At 42.3% G+C, this 17,968-nt stretch overlaps 1 protein-coding gene across 1 annotated transcript in view; it reads left to right on the top strand.

Annotated features, from left to right (window-relative positions):
• Positions 1 to 366: 366 nt before the first annotated feature.
• Positions 367 to 17,968, top strand: part of LANCL3 (LanC like family member 3) — a 137,864-nt gene continuing 120,262 nt past the window's right edge. Inside the window, exon 1 of the mRNA XM_049871332.1 lies at positions 367 to 1,288. Coding sequence (XP_049727289.1) covers positions 716 to 1,288 — 573 coding nt within the window. The 5' untranslated portion in view covers positions 367 to 715. The remainder of the gene's footprint in view (positions 1,289 to 17,968) is intronic.

Below are 17,968 nucleotides of genomic sequence, written 5' to 3'. Positions count from 1 at the left end.
ATTTTAACAAACGACGCGCAAAGACTCAGAATTGCAGTAAATGGGGCACTGAAAGGAGAGGGTGAAAGACAGGCAAAAGCTGGAGATAGACCTCAAGAGACTGAAGAAATGACAACCTCAGACAAAGATAAGCCAAAGGAAATGAAGAGGAACAGCAAGTGGAGGTGATGTTGATGCTGCCAACGGAGGACCACACTTTGAGTATACAAGGGACTCGAGGTGGTCACCTCCACTTCCAGGTGTGTGTGTGCCCAGCTTCAACCTTTCAGCTCTGTGTCCACCGCGTCCCCGGCCTTCAGCCGTGAGGGGAGGAGCTGGGGGCGGAGCGGGAGGAGTGGCGCGGGCTCCGCGTGGGTCCTGCCAGAGATCACCTCGGCCCCTTGGAGAGGCGGCCAAGCTGCGGCGGAGCGGGAGGGAGCAGGTTCGGTGAGGGCGCGGCCTCCGGGAGGGGGGCACACGACGCGCATCACCCACGCTCACCCGGGCCATTCGGGAGCCTCGCGACAACCGGTGCCCCACTTGTCTATCTGCTCCGTGCGTCCTCCTCGCGCCCGCCTCCTCTTGTCACCTCGCGTCTCACCCTCCTCGCTTCATCCTCGCCGCATCCACCACCAGCCGAGCGCCTCAGAGAGCGGGAGGTGGTGCGCCGGGCTGCAGGGCGCGCCCTCAAGCCCGCGCGGTCCCCGACTCGGCGTTGAGGGGCACGGGCGGCAGCATGGACACCAAGCGCTGCTTTGCCAACCGCTTCGATGACTACCAGGGCAGCCTGCTGGCCGGCCAGTGTGAGGAAGCGGTGGCGCCCTTGGTCACCGCCACCATCGAACGCATTCTCCAGGAGCTGCCCCCGCTCGGGGGTGCCGCTGAGGCCCGGGGGGCGGCAACTGGGGCCAGCGGCTGCCAGGGGGGACTGTACGGCGGCGTGGCTGGGGTAGCCTACATGCTCTACCACGTCTCGCAGAGTCCGCTCTTCGCCGCTGCCCGGGAGCGCTACCTGCGCACAGCCAAGCGCCTCATCGACGCGTGCTTCCGAGCGGAGGAGTGGGGTGAGCCGGACGCCGATACCCGCGCCGCCTTTCTGCTCGGGGGCGCGGGTGTGTATGCTGTGGCAACGCTCGTGTACCACGCCCTGGGTCGGTCTGACTACGTGCAGCCACTCGGCAAATTCCGGGCTCTGTGTGCCGTCTGCGCGCCAGTCTCCTTCCTGGAGTGTGGCTCCGACGAGCTGTTCGTGGGCCGCGCTGGCTACCTGTGCGCCGCGCTAGTGCTCAAGCAGAAACTCGCCCAGGAGGTAAGAGTCAGTTCAGGCCTCGGGAGTGCGCTGGCTGCCTGCCAGGCCCTGCCCGTCTGCCCCTCCTGGGACTCCCTGGCTCCCGGGAGCGCCACCCCTTGCTGTTCCTCTCCATCTCTCTTTGTTAATCTTTGTCTGGCGCTGTCATTTCTTCGATCTCTTGAGGTCTATCTCCTGCTTTTGTCCGTTTTTTCCCCTCTTTTCAGTGTCTTATTTATTGGGATTCTGAGTCTTTACGCTTTGTTCCTGTTGTACGCTGAACGTGGCTTCTCCCCAGATGCCTCTTTGCCCAATAGCTTTCTGGAGGCTAACAGCCTGGCCCTTTCACGTGAGGTAAAAACCTCAGAAAACGAAGGAATTTCCCTTCCTTTGACGCTGTCAAAAGCCGAAGTAGCCTTGCATGTTCAACCAAACCAACCAAACCAAACTCAACTCATTGCAGTCAAGTCGATTCCGACTCATAGCGACCCTATAGGGCAGAGTAGAACTGCCCCATGAGGTTTCCAAGGCTGTAACCTTTACGGAAGCAGACTGCCACATACATCTCTCTCCCTTGGAGTGGCTGGTGGGTTCGAACAGCCGATCCTTCATTTAGTAGTCAAGCGCCTAACCACTGCTCCACCAGGGCTCCCCTCACATGTTAGAGTATTAAAAAAGTAATGAAACTTTTGGGAACTGGTTATGCTACCCTTGTTTCCATGCCCTGATGTGGTGGTAAGTTGCTTCTGCAACCCTCTAGAATAATTGCCCAGCTGTAGGTCTGATGTGCTTACTACCGAGTTCATCTCATGGCTCTTATTAAATGCACGTCTGACGGGGATGTTCCCCTTTTTAGTATATAAATGTAGACTTAAGAAAGACAGGCATAAAGAATTGTACCCCATTGTGGTAGAATGGAGCCCTGGTGACGCAGTGATTAAGAGATCGGCTGCTTACCAAAAGGTCGGTAGTTTGAATCCACCAGCTGCTCCTTGGAAACCCTATGGGGGCAGTACTACTCTGTCCTGTAGGGTCTCTATGAGTTGGAATTGACTCTCCTGCAATGGGTTTTTTTGTTTGTTTGTTTTTGTTTTTTTAACGGATTTATTGGTAGAATGTACACTTTTTATTTTAGCATGTTTAGTTATGATTATGAAGACCACAGCTTTCTTGGCAGGGCAGCTTCTCTTGATGAATGGCTTACCAGTGGCTTCTTGAAGTGAACTGGATTCCCCAACAATACATATGTATTTTTTCCTTTTTCCTGCATTCACTTTTAATGCAGCTTTTGGATACCAGGTGAGAATGTGCCAGTTCCTATGGAATGGGGGAAGGATCCTCAAAAGGATCGTAGTAAGAGGCACTTTCATTCAGAACCTACTGGAGCCAAACATTGTTCTAGGGAGGAAGTGACACATTTAACTTGGCTTTATTTGGGTGAGAGAGGCGTTTGAAGAAAAATCTAAGGTACACAGAGTATTTTAAAAGTGTGATTAACTTAGATAACCTCTATAGAGGCAGACTTGTTATTTTCTTGATTTTCAAGAGGTGACATTGATTCAAGTGAGAAAAAAAAAGAATACTAAAGAATGTGCACTGTGCCAGCAGAGCAGCAAAGGTCTGTGTGACAAAGTTGTCTTGAAATAGTTCACTCTGCCTCTGAGTCACTGTTATCTGCTAGCAGTTTCCCAAGGGTCCTTCCAGTTGTAGAAAACTGGTTAGGCCACAGAGTGATTTACATATCATTTGCATTGTATTTGCATCTGCTCTCCAGACCTTGCAGTCTGGCAATAGGCAATTTTCAAATTTGTCTCCCCACCCCCCACCCTTGTTGTTTCCCTTAAGCTTGGTTCTTTCCCTTTTCATGCCTTTGGGCCTTTTCTCCAGAATGGAATGACAAAGAGAGGAAGACCCACCAGGTCACACAGATGGACACAGCCCAGAAGGACGCCTTGCCCCAAAGCTGGTGGCCCAGGGCCTGTCTGCAAGGCTGATCTCCAAAGACATTTATTAAGACCTCCTTTCTGCCCTCCTGCCAAACGAGATCTGTTCGTCCTAATCAAGCCGAGGTGCTTTGGCCCCTGCTCCCAGGAGAGGCAGCAAGCTCAGAGGGTAAAAATCAGCTGTTAACTTGAGGAGTTCAGCCAGTCCCAGTGCCAGCCACAGCCGTGGCAGTCCAAGAAGTTCATGCTTGACAAGTGCAGGGCAGAGGCTGGAAGCCCCTGCAGAGTGACAAGTCTTATGCACCGTCCCCACTCCCAAGCCCTAGCCAGTTTATAGCTTTGCCCTCAGTAGATCATCCATAAACCTTGATTTAATTGAATCACAAACTTGTGTTCTTTCTCTATAAATAATTTGTCATTATGCCCTGGGTTTCTTTCCCTCCAATGTCATTTATATTCACCTTCCTCTGGCAGTTACACCCTCGTCTAGATCCTTCCTACACTATTTGGCACATTTTTGGCACTTAATAAATAGCTGAATGAATAAAACACCATATACTGGGATCCGTGCACTCTGAGCTGAATTTTCCCACTCAAGCCATCCCATCTACCTCTAAGAAGCCAATCTTTTTTAAAAAACACTTCATTGTGCCATTTCTGTGCTCAACATCCTGCAGTGGCTCCCTATTACCTTCCCTTCAAGGGCTTCCCATCTCAGAATTAAAGCTAAGGTCTTTAAAATGGCTGACAGGGTCCCACATGATCAGATCCTCAGTTAGCCTACTACACTTCTTGCTCGCTCCACTTCAGCCACACTGGCCATCTTGCTATTTAGGCATTCTCCTATCTCAGGGTGTTTGTGCTTGCTGTTTCCTCTGCTTGGGATGCTCTTCCCCTAGATGTTTTCTTCATACCAAGTGCCCTCACCTTGGTCAGGTTGTCATCTTCTCAGTGAGGCCTTTCCTGCCCACCCTATTTAAAATTGCAACTCTGCCCCCAGGATTTTTCTCCTTTCCAGTTTTGTTTTACTTATTTATTTTGTTTATGTCTGTCTCCCCCAATTATAATGTAAGTTCCATAACAGTAATTTTTTTTTTCATTACTCTATCCCCGGTGTCAAGGTATTGCCTGGCCCATGTTTAGGTACTCAGGTTTTCTGGGGGGGAGGACAGGACATTGTTGCCAATATTGTCTATTCAATGGCTTGTTTCATCCCGCATTTTTAATGGTACCCAATTTATCAGTCTTTTGTTTTATGGTGGTGGTGTTTGCATCATGTTTACAAAATCCTTTTCCACTGCCAAGGTCTCAGTAAATATTTGTTGGACACATGAGTGAATTCTAGTTTCTTACAAATTTTTCCTGATTAAGCTGAACCACTAGACAAGTAAGTACATCTTAAACTTTAACGTGCGTAGAAATCACCTGGGGATTTTGTCGTTAAAATGCAGATTCTGATTCAGCAGATCTGGGGTAAAACCTGAGATCCTGCATTTCTAACAAGCTCCCAGGTGATGCTGCTGCTGGTCAATGGAAGATGCTTTGAGTAGCAAGGCAATACAACCCCATGTCTATTAAGATATGCTCTAAGTCACCATACTATGAAGATTGATATATTTATTTATAAGGCTGTAGTTTAGAATGATGGTTATTGTATCCAGCCATGCTTTCGTTATAAGGGCACACAAGAACAATTTCTCTCAAGACTTAGGGCAAGAATACTTGTGTTCTTCCTGGTGAGTGATTAAAAAAATCTTCCGAATGTGTCACATTACTGTGTTTCCCACTCTGCTTTGGCTACTAGGAAGTTTATAGGGCTAACTTATGGCTTAGTTTATCCCTTTTCTGGATTTTCTTCCTTCCGATTGATTTTAGTGATTGTATTTATGTTTGTAAGATTCAGGGGTGAAAAAAATATTCTGCGTATGTAGAGAGTGACAAACAGAGACAGAGAGAATCACTGTGTTCAGGTACTGTGTGTGTGTATGAAAAAAAAGTTTATGTGTATGTAGAGAGAGACAAATGGAAGCACAAAGAAAGACTGTGTCCATGTAGTGTGTGTGTGTGTGTGTGTGTGTGTGTATGTATGTATGTATGAAAAAATATGTGTGTGCACGCAGGGAGAGACAGAATCACTCTATCCAGCCAGTGTGTGTTCGTGTATGAAAAAAAAAAATATGTGCATGTATGTAGAGAGACAAAGACAAAATTAACCACTCTATCTAGGGAATATTTTCATTTAACTTGATCCTCCTGGATATAGCCAAAAAAAAAAAGCAGCTTCAAGGATTTGTTAGGCAGATATCCTTGAACAATGGGGCACTAAAATCTCAAGAAATCACACTGTAAGAACTTGTTTTTGACCTATTGTGCTAAATTATTTAAATAAGGTTCATGAAATATAGATGTGATTTTATTTTTCCAGCCAAGATCACAGACCCTCTGAATTCTATCCACAGACCCCTCTCAAGGGACCTCAGATTGAGAACCCCTGGATTAGGAGGTTTGTAAAACTCCAAGCAAGCAATGATGGTAGCTTGGACTTTGGTGGTCATAGTGGAGACAAAGACAAGGGGACAGAGTCAAGTTCTATTTTGGAGGTAGAACTGGGCTTGGTGATGGATTGAATGTGGGGCTGAGGGAAAGTGAAGAATCAACAATAGCTCCAAGGTTTGTAACTTCATCTCCTGGATGGACAGTGATGCTTTTTACTAAAATGAGAAAGACTTGCGGGGGGGTGGGGGTGGGTAGGATGGGACTGGTTTGGAAGTTGCTATGACAACTAACCCAAGATAAAGTCCCTGTCATAGAGCTTGGCATGCAGTAGCTGCTGAATGAAATCAATGTTAGTCTTTTTTGCTTCTAGTAACAGAAAACCAAAGGTGATTCTGAATATCAGATAGAAAATGGTACCCAGTATAAGGTATAAACCCTGGTGGCGTAGTGGTTAAGTGCTATGGCTGCTAACCAAAGGGTCAGCAGTTCGAATCTGCCAGGTGCTCCTTGGAAACTCTATGGGGCATTTCTACTCTGTCCTATAGAGTCGCTGTGAGTCGGAATCAACTCAACGGCACTGGGTTTGGTTTGGTTTATCTTCTTGCCATGATTTAAAAACTATTACCAGTTGCCATCAAGTCAGTTCCAACTCATGGTGACCACATATGTGTCAGAGTAGAACTGTGCTCCATAGGGTTTTTAATGGCTGATTTTTCAGAAGTCGATGGTCAGGCCTTTCTTCCGAGGCACCTCTTGGTGAACTCGAATGGCCAACCTTTCAGTTAGCAGCTGAGCTCTTAACCGTTTGTGCTACCCAAGGTTGTTAATTGGATCCTGAGCACATTCCTAAGGCAGGTGATTGGCAGCTATCAGTGAGGATGCTTTTGAACTGCAAATAACAGAATGTCTGAGAAAAACTGATCTAAATAGCGGGATCATTTATTACCTCACTTAACAAGGATTCTAGAGCTAGGTCAGTCCAGGATCTGTTCAACAACTCAGGAGAGTCATCAAGAGCCCGAGCCTTTTCCAGTCTTTTTCTCCGCCCTTCTCGGTGTATGAATCACATCACCCTTTAAGGTTGCAAGATGGCTGCTGCCATTTCAAGCATCATGTTCTCGTATAGCCCTAGTAGAAAGGGAGGGTCTAAGGCTTTTTCCTGTGTCTCTTTTTATCATGTAGTACATTCTATCCTAGAATACTTTTCCTTCTGATGCATTCGTTGCCCCAGCACTTAGTCACTGGCAACTGCTATTTTCAGGGGAGGCTGGGAAGGCTAGTGTTTTTTATTTCTAACCTCTATCATTGGACCCAACTTCTGACAAGAAAGAAGGGAGAGGTTGAATGGTTACCAAAATATGTGCCCTTTGGCATCCCTTGGCAAGGTCTGTTCCATGACCTTCCACCTCTTTTATCTGTTCCTTTTTCCTCCTCTCAGTGTTTCTCTCCTCTTTTTGAAGTCACTGCTATGACCCATAAGGAGCTTTGATGGTGCAATATTTAAGCACTTGGCTGCTAACTGAAAGGTCTGTGGTTCAAACTCACCAGCCACTCTGCGGAGGAAAGATGTGGCAGTCTGATTCCATAAAGATTTATAGCCTTGGAAACTCTATGGGGCAGCTCTGCTCTGCCCTGTAAATCAACTGAACAACGACGGGTTCTCCATGGTACCTGTAAGCTGTTTTGTTTTTGCTGTCAGCTGTCAATTAAATACAAGCTAAGAAATTAACTGGTAATTAACGTATAAACTAGTAAAAATTTTGAGAGTATTTTATGGCAGCAACTGTTTGCATCTTTTCCTAGTTTTTCTTTAAAAAATTACTACTGTCATCATAATAACAAGGTAAAATCAAACAAAGGATGCAGAAAGATATAAAACAAAATGAGTCCTCTTCTTCAAATGTGTTTGTTATTAACCTTTTCTTTTTCCTTTTAGAAATGTTCTATTTCATTAAATGAAGTATCTATGTTTTTATCCATTTACACAAATGATTATATTGTACATACTGTGCTGCAGCTTTCTCTCTTGTTTAATGTACCTCCGGGCATCTTTCCACATCACTGCATAAAGAGCTGTCTCATTTTCTACACTATTTCCATTTCCATTTAATGGATATACTCTACTTTAAGCCTCATTGATGGACATTTGGGTTGATTCAAGCTTTTTGTTTTTCTATCACAAGCAGTGCTATAAAGAATACACATACATATACATATAATACATTTATATACATATACATATGTATACAGGTGCTCCTTGGAAACTCTGTGGGGCAGTTCTCTGTCCTATAGGGTCGCTATGAGTCAGAATCGACTCGACGGCACTGGGCTGGGACATGTAATATGTATGTGGAGTCCGTGGGTGGCATAAACAGTTAAGTGCTCAACTACTAGCTGAAAGGTTGGCAGTTTGAAGCCACCCAGAGACACCTTGGAAGAAAAGCCTAGAGATCTGCTTCCAAAAGTTTACGGCCTTGAAAACCCTATGGAGCAGTTCTACTCTGCACATATGAGCCCCATGAGTCGGAATCCACTGGTAACTAGTTACCAATCAGTTGGTCACTAGCAACACTATGTATGCACATACATACATACACACATACATATGTCTTTCTATTTGTATCTTTGCCTACTTTTGCAAATACATACATATATATGTATATATATATACTATACATAGGATAAAATTTTAAAAAATACAATTTTGGGGTCGAAGTTTACAGGGTTTTTTTTTTTCCCCCTTGATAGAGATTATCAAATTGCTTCCCAAGGTTACCTCAATTTCCATTCCTTCCACTAGAGTTTGAGTGTGCCTGTGTTCTTCAATACTTATCAACACTGGGTTTCATAAGACTTTAATATATACCAAGCTGATGGGTAGAAAATGAGGATGGGTGGTTGCCCTTTATCTTTCTGTTCAGTACTCACTGAATAAAATGCACATACAGATTTCACTCAGTCTTGGATTTGTGCCATCCCTGATATTAGCAGGTATGTATCGTCCACTGCCTACGTAAACTCTGAAGTTTGGCTTGAAATGACAGCAGGGCTTGGGAAGCTTGGTTTTTGTCAGCCTGGTTCAGTTCCTAATTGCCTGATTATAGACCTGCTAGGGAGCAGGGCACTTCTGTGGGCTACAGGTTGCATCCTTTGTTACTCATGACCCAGGACCCTGTGATTGCTAAAAGGATGTGGTAAGAGGTAACTGTGGATAATTATGGATAACATTGTGAAGAATGGGAATTCCAGAACACTTAATTGTGCTCACACGGAACCTGTACATACACCAAGAGGCAGTCATTCAAACAGAACCAGGAGATACTGTGTGGTTTCAAGTCAGGAAAGGGGTGTGTCAGGGTTGTGTCCTTTCACCATACTTTTTCAAACTGTATGCTGAACAAATAATCTGGGAAGCCAGACTATACAAAGAAGAAGTGACAACAAGACTGGAGGAAGACTCGTTTACAACCTGTGATTTGCAGATGAAACAACCTTGCTTGCTGGAGAAGAGGACTTGAAGTACTTACTGATGAAGATCAAAGAGTACACCCTTCAGTATGGATTATACTTCAACATAAAGAAAACAAAAATCCTCTCAACTTGGAAAGATTTAGCAGAGTAGTAGGATATAAGATCAAAATACAAAAATCACTTGGATTCCTATACACAAAGAGAACTTTAAAAAAGGAAATTAGGCAAACAATACCATTTATAATAGCCCCTAAAAAGATACAATAGTTAGGAACAAATCTAAACAGGGACGTAAAAGACCTATACAAACAAAACTACAAAACACTATTGTAAGAAACCTAAAGAGATATACATAAATGGAAAAACATACCATGCTTATGGATAGGAAGACTCAGCATTGTGAAAATGTCAATACTACCCAAAACAATCTACAGATACACTGTAATCCCGATTCAAATACCTGCAGCATTCTTTAACAAGATGAAAAAACTAATCACCAACTTTATATTGAAAAGAAAGAGGTCCCAAATAAGCAAGGCATTGTTGAAAAAAGACAAAATAGGAGGCCTCACACTAACTGATCTCAGAGCCTACTATACAGCCCTGGTAGGCAAAACAGCCTGGTTCTGGTACAATGAAAGATTCATAGACAAAGAGAACAGAATTGAGAACCCAGATGTAAATCCATCCACCTATGGTCAGATGATCTTTAACAAAGGACCAAAGTCCATTAAATGGGGAAAAGACAGTCTTTTTAACAAATGGTGCTAGCAGAACTGAATGTCCATCTGTAGAAAAAAGAAACAGGATCCATACCTCACATTGGACACAAAAACTAACCCAAAATGAATCAAAGACCTAAGTATAAAACCTAAAATGATAAAGATCATGGAATAAAAAATAGGGACAATGCTAGGGGCCCTAATACATGGCATAAATATAATACAAACCATAACAGCACACAAACACTAAAAGATAAACTAGATAACTGAGAGCTCCTAAAAATTAAATACTTATGCTCATTGAAAGACTTCACCAAAAGAGTAAAAAGAGAACCTACGGACTGAGAAAAAGTTTTTGGCTACGACATGTCTGACAAGGGTCTACTCTCTAAAATCTATAGAATACTTCAACACCTCAACAACAAAAAGACAAATAATGCAGTTAAAAAGTGGGCAAAGGATATGAACAAACACTTCACCAAAGAAGACATTCAGTTGACTAACAGACACATGAAGAAATGCTTGCAGTCATTAGCCATTAGAGAAATGCAAATCAAAACTACAATGAAATACCATCTCACCCTGACATTATTGGCACTACTCAAAAAAAAAAAAGCAGAAAATAATAAATGTTGGTGAGGTTGCAGGGAGATTGGAACTCTTATGCACTGCTAGTGGGAGTGTAAAATGGTACAACCACTATGGAAAGCATATGCAATCTCCTTAAAAGGCTAGAAATAGAAATACCATATGATCCAGCAATCCCACTCCTAGGAATATAAAAAACCAAAAAAAACACCCCACTATATATCCTAGAGAAATAAGAGCCATCACACAAATAAAGATATGCACACCCATGTTCATTGAAGCATTATTCACAAAAGCAAAAAAGATGGAAACAACCTAAGTGCTCATCAACAGATGAATGGATAAACAAATTATGGTACATGCATACGACAGAATACTATGCAATTATAACAATGCTGAATCCGTGAAACATCTCACAACATGAATGAATCTGGGAGCATTATGCTGAGTGAAATAAGTCAATCACAAAAAGACAAATATTGTATGAGACTGCTATTATAAAAACCCAAGAAAAGCTTTACACACAGGAAAAAAAATCTTTGATGGTTATGAGGTAGGGGAGGGTGGAGAGAGGAAATCACTAACTAGATAGTAGATAAGTTATCTTTGGTGAAGGGAACTACAACATACGGTATAGGGGAAGCCAGCACACCTTGACCAGGGCAAAGTCATAGAAGCTCGCTAGACACATCCAGACACTGAGGGTCCGAGTTACTGGGGCTGAGGGCTGGGGACCATGGTCTTGAGGGATATCTAGGTCAGTTGGAATAACATAGTTCATAAAGAAAATGTTCTACATACTACTTTGACGAGTAGAATCTGGGATCTTAAAAGCTTACAAGCAGCCATCTAAGATACACCTATTGGTCCCATCCTGTCCAGAGCGAAGGAGAATGAAGAAAACCAAGGATACAAGGAAAATATTAGTTCAAAATACTAATGGACCTCAAGAACCACAGCCTCCACCAGCCTAGAAGAATTAGATGGTGCCCAGCTATCACCACGGACCACCCTGATAGGGGTCACAACAGAGGGTCCCAGGCAGAGTAGGAGAAAAATGTAGAATAAAATTCAAATTCACCAACATAAATAAATAAAGACTGGGCTTACTGGCCTGACAGAGAATAGAGGAACCCTTGTGACAATGGCCCCGGATACCCTGCTAACTCCGAACTGAAGCCACTCCAGAAGTTCACCTTTCAACCAAAGATTTGACAGGTCTATAAAACAAGCAATAACACACATGAGGAATGTGCTTCTTAGTTCAATCAAGTATATGAGACCAAATGGGGAAAACCTGTACAAAAGGAAAGAGAAGAAGGCAGGAAGGGATGGGAAAACTGGGCAAATGGACACGGGGAACCCAGGGTGGAAAGGGAAATGAGAAAAGTGCTGACAGATTGCTGGGATTGCAACCAATGTCACAAATAAATTTTTGAACGAGAAACTAATTTTCGCTGGAAACTTTCACCTAAAGCACAATAAAATTTAAATTAAAAAAAAAAAAACTGAAGCATAGATAGGTTAATGACCTTGCCAAGGGTCAAGAGAGTTAATGATTTATGTAAAATATTTTGCCCATAAGGGACACTCAATAAATGGTAATATCATTATCATTAAAAATAATAAATTTCAACTGTACCCTTAAAAAAATCCTCACAACTGGACCAATAAGTAACATCATGATAAATGGAGAAAATACTGAAGTTATCAAGGATTTCATTTTACTTGGACCCATAATCAATGCCCATGGAAGCAATGCCACGAACTGCTAGGAGAATGAACAAATCTGGCCTGGAAAAAGTACAGCAGAATGCTCCTTAGAAGTGAAGATGATGAGACTTCATCTTACCGTACTTTGGACATGTTATCAGGAAGGACCAGTCCCTGGAGAAGGACATCATGCTTGGTAAAATAGATGATCATTGAAAAAGAGGAAGACCCTCAATGAGATGGATTGACACAGTGGCTGCAACAGTGGGTTCAAACATAGCAGTGATTGTGAGAATGTCACAGGACTGGGCAGTGTTTCATTCTGTTGTATATAGGATTGCTATGAGTGGAAACCAACTCGATGGCACCTAACAACAACAAGAGCTAACTCTGACTGATCACTTGTCATTAACTGTGGTTAGCACTATGTATGTACTGCATCACTTAATACTAACAGCAACCTTATGGTATAGGAGCAATTACCGTATCATAGCCAATGAGAAAACTGAGGCACAGAGAGTTTGAGGAGCTTGTTCAAGGTCATACAGCTAGTCAGTGACAGAGATGGGGTTCCATCTACTGACTGATGGTCAAGTCTGTGCTTTCAACTAGGGCTCCTCATACTTTTCAATGTGTATGAATCCCCTTGAGATCTTGTTAAAAAGCAGGTTTTGGTTCAGTGGTCCTGAAGTGGGGCCCAAGATTCTGCATTTCTAACAAGCTGCCAGGTGAATCAAATGCTGCTGGTCCATTGATTAGACTTCAGTACAGTTGAAAAAACTGCTATTTAGTTTTATGGAATTGTTTGTCAACAAATTTACTGATCCCCCAAACGTTATGATTTTCATCTTTCATCCTTTGACTGAAAATGACTTTTTCCAAAGATGCCAGAATTTCAACTTTCCAGTTCATAGTTTTATGCTGAAGGAAAGATTCCCCGATAACACATTGTCTTGAAGGTTTAACATCTGTTAAATAAATGAACGAATGTATGGATTTCTTTTTCCTAATAAATGTAACTTTCCACTGTATAATTAAGGTTTCTAGAATTTCCTTAAAGGCCCAAATAGACTATATTCTAGCAGTTTTTAAATTATTTCACCGTCATACAAGAAGGACATCTTACGACACCATTCCCATAAAAAAAAATTCCCATATCAGATAGAAAACATGAGCTTGATGTGCATGGTACCACTCCCATTTTAGAATTCATTCAATTAATTTTACCTGTGTGACATAAAGTTGTGCTGTTCCTCCAACTCTAAATTAATTTACATTGGAAATGCTCAGATATTTTCCTTTTTGTTTTTTCTGGCACAATGGTTTAACAGATCTACTCAAAGTAATTCAGATATTCTTAGATATAATTTATTTTATACCTTTTCATCTATTCTATTAATATTCTCTTAATATACATTCCCAGGAGCCCTGGTGGCACAATGGTTAAGTGCTTGGCTGCTAACCAAGAGATCAAACCCACCAGTGGCTCCTCGGGAGAAAAGACCTGGCGATCTGCTGTCATAAAGATTACAGCCTTGAAAACCCTATAGGCCAGTTTCACTGTCCTGTAGAATTTCTATGATTCGGAATTGACTTGACAGCAGACAACAACAACAATATACATTCTACTAAAAACCAAACTTCTTATTTGTACTGTAATCATTTGAAGAAAGTATGGTTCATGATTTTCTTGTTACTGAATAAATAAACTGGAAAAAAGTGTGGACAGTAAAGATTCTTTTAAATGTATTGAATTATTTATTTTGCCTTTAATGGAAAATCCCAGTGTTCTTAGAAGAAGGCTGTTTTACTGGCATTTTACTATGTTTATTGACCTGTGAGTGTGGAAATGATAGATTGTATTAGTTTCTTACTAGCTTGGCTAATTTCCCTTCTGTTATTTAATTTAATGAATGATGTGTATAATGTGACTGGCTCCTACACAATACATGATGTGTTTCCTCCACGTGGCAGGGAGGTGCCTTAATATTCCCCGTGTGGTAATGGTCTCTTGGTAAATGGGCCAACAGCCCAAGATGTGTCAAAGTAAGTGTTTCTCTTCATGATTCAATTTTACAAACTTGGTCTCTGACCTACATTCATTAATTAACTACAACACTTTGGATGTTTGGTTTGTCTGATAAAAGTGTGCTGTTCTTATGAATTACTGATATATATATATGTACCGCTTATCTTTTCCTAATTATTTTCTTTATGGATTTAGTTACTAGGGAAGCCTACCAAGTTAACAGGCCCATTATTCTTGGGGTGCTAGTTACTTGGACAAACTGAATTTTCAAAAAAAAGTCATTTGACCCATTGTTTCAAGCTGAACAAAGAAGTGTTTTATGGGTAAGATCAGATTTCCCTTTCTGTAGAGCTTTAACCATTCAACAACCCAGACAAATAAATGACATTGGCATGTTGAAGTGTGAGTGTTGCTACCTGGGCCGTAAAGAAGCTGTTTCCCCAGATAAGGAAAGTCTTACAGACTTCATGGGTGAGAACATCATCTAAATGAGAGGTGTTAAAACAAATGTTGGTCATAGCATTACGTGCAGTTAGCTGTTGCTGTGGCCATCTGCTGACTCCGTTGCTTTGTATGGAATGGATTCCCAGTGCTCAGTGGTGTGTTGAAATCTGGTGTCCATGGCAACCAAAGCTTCACCAGTCTCAAAGCAGGCACTGTGGGGATGAGTTGAATTTTACCCATACAATGATTTTCAGAGGGACCCACCTCCCTAACATATGTTATAGCTATCTAAGGCTAAAGAGGAGCTCAGTGGTTAAGAGCTCAGTTGCTAACCAAAATCCACCAGGCGCTCCTTGGAAACCCTATGGGGCAGTTCTACTCTGTCCTGCTGGGTCGCTGTGAGTCAGAATCGGCTGGTCCGCAACAGTTTTTTTTTTTTTTTTTTTTAGGCTGAAGAGGATTCAGTGACCAGCCAGAAATGGAAGTATTGTCCACATGCCCATTTCAGTAAATAATCATCTTACTATTTTAAATGCTTTCCCCTTTCCTTGAGAAGCAAAAAAGAATTGCTCATGTATTACAAATTGAAACTGTTGAAATAGGTTGGATTCTCAACGAAGATATTAAAACCTGATGGTTAAGAGCGGAGCTTTGAGAGTCAGGTATCCCTGGGATTGTATCTTAGCTTCATCACAGTAGCTGGGTGACTCTGGGCAAGTAATTTAGCATCTCTGAGCCTTAATTTCCTCATCTACAAAATGCAGTACAAGCTGCACCCACCTCTTAGGGTTATTATGTTGCTATGAAGATCCACTGAGACTGTGCTTATAATGTGCTTAGAAGAGGGTCACCTAGGTGCAGAGTAATGACTCTGTATAACTCAGCCATAGTTTTACATTTTTCTTTTTTTTTATTGTGCTTTACGTGAAAGTTTACAATTCATGTCAGTTTCTCATACAAAAACTTAGACACACATTGTTATGTGACTCGTTTCTCTCTCTACAATGTGACAGCACACTCCTCCTCTCTACCCTGTATTTCCTGTGTCCATTCAACCAGCTCCTGTCTCCCTCTGCCTGCTCATCTCACCTCCAGACAGGAGCTGCCCACATAGTCTCAAGTGTCTACTTGAACCAAGAAGCTCACTCCTCACCAGCATCATTTTCTATTCTATTGTCCTGTCCAATCCCTGTCTGAAGAGTTGGCCTTGGGGATGGTTCCTGTCTTGGGCTAACAGAAGGTTTGGGGACCATGACCACTGGGGTCCTTCTAGTCTCAGTCAGATCATTAAGTCAGGTCTTTTTACGAGAATTTGGGGTCTGCATCCCACTGCTCTCCTGCTCCCTCAGGGGTTCTCTGTTGTGTTGCCTGTCAGGGCAGTCATTGGTTGTAGCCAGGCACCATCTAGTTCTTCTGGTCTCAGGCTAATGTAGTCACTGGTTTATGTGGCCGTTTCTGTCTCCTGGGCTTGTAATTACCTTGTGTCCTTGGTGTTCTTAATTCTCCTTTGCGCCAGGTGAGTTGGGACCAACTGATGCATCTTAGATGGCCACTTGCCAGCTTTTAAGACCCCAGATGCCACTTACCAAAGTGGGATGCAGAATATTTTCTTGACAAACTTTGTTATGCTAATTGACCTAGTTGTCCCCTGAAACCATGGTTCCCAGACCCCTGCCCCTGCTACTCTGTCCCTCAAAGTGTTTGGTTGTGTTCAGGAAACTTCTTAGCTTTTGGTTTAGTCCAGTTGTGCTGACTTCCCCTGTATTGTGTGTTGTCCTTCCCTTCACCTAAGATAATTCTTGTCTCCTATCTAGTTGAAAACCCTGGGTGGCATAGTGATTAAGAACTATGGCTGCTAACCAAAAGGTCGGCAGTACGAATCCACCAGGTGCTCTTTGGAACCTCTATGGGGCAGTTCTACTCTGTCCTATAGGGTTGCAATGAGTCCCAATCGACTCCACGGCGGGGAGTTTGGTTTTGGTTTTTGGGAATATCTAGTTAGTGAATACCCCTCTCCCTCCTTCCCCATCCTCATAACCATCAAAGAACGTTTTCTTCTGTGTTTAAACCTATTCTTGAGTTCTTATAATAGCGGTCTCATTCAATATTTGTCCTTTTGTGTTTCTTTTTTTAATGTCCCTCAGTATAATGCCTTCCAGATTCATCCATGTTATGAGATGTTTCACGGATTCATCGATGTTCTTTATCATTCTGTAGTACTCCGTTGTGTGAGTATATGATAATTTGTTTATCCATTCATTATCCATTCATCTGTTGATGGGCATCTAGGTTGTTTCCATCTTTTTGCTATTGTAAATAGTGCTGCAGTGAACATGGGTGTGCATATATCTATTCGTGTGAGGGCTCTTATTTCTCTAGGATGTGCTCCAAGGTGTGGGATTGCTGGACCGTATGATACTTCTATTTCTAGCTTTTTAAGGAAGTGCCAAATGGATTTCCAAAGTAGTTTTACCATTTTACATTCCCACCAGCAGTGTATAAGTGTTCCAGTCTCTCCACAACCTCTCCAACATTTATTACTTTGTGTTTTTTTTTGGATTAACGCTAGGCTCGTTGGGGTGAGATGATATCTTATTGTAGTTTTGATTTGCGTTTCTCTAATGGCTTTTTTTAATGGCTAATGATTGTGAGCATTTCCTCATGTATCTGTTAGCTGCCTGAATGTCTTCTTTGGTGAAGTGCGTGTTCACATCCTTTGCCCACTTTTTAATTGGGTTATTTCTCTTTTTGTTGATGAGGTTTTACAGTATCTTATAGATTTTAGAGATTAGACGCTGATCGGATTTGTGGTAGCCAAAATTTTTTCCCAGTTTGTAGATTCCCTTTTTACTCTTTTGGTGAAGTCTTGTGACGAGCATAATTGTTTGATTTTTAGGAGCTCCCAGTTATCTAGTTTCTCTTCTGGTGTTTGTGCTTTGTTAGTAATGTTTTGTATGCCATTCATGCCATGTATTACGGCTCCTAGTGTTTTCCCTACTTTTTCTTCCACGATCTTTATCATTTTAGGTTTTTGATCCATTTTGAGTTAGTTTTTGTGCATGGTGTGAGGTATGGGTCTTGTTTCATTTTTCTGCAGATGGATAACCGGTTATCTCAGCACCGTTTGTTAAAGAGACTGTCATTTCCCCAATTAACGGACTTTGGGCCTTTGTCAAATATCAGCTGCTCATAAATGGATGAATTTACATCTGGATTCTCAATTCTGTTCCATTGGCCTATGTATCTGTTGTACCAGTACCAGGCTGTTTTGACTACTGTGGCGGTATAATAGGTT

Source organism: Elephas maximus, chromosome X, assembly GCF_024166365.1.
Source record: "Elephas maximus indicus isolate mEleMax1 chromosome X, mEleMax1 primary haplotype, whole genome shotgun sequence".
NCBI lineage: Eukaryota > Metazoa > Chordata > Mammalia > Proboscidea > Elephantidae > Elephas > Elephas maximus.
Note: the sequence above shows the minus strand (reverse complement) of the source record. Positions and strands in the feature narration are given on the sequence as shown.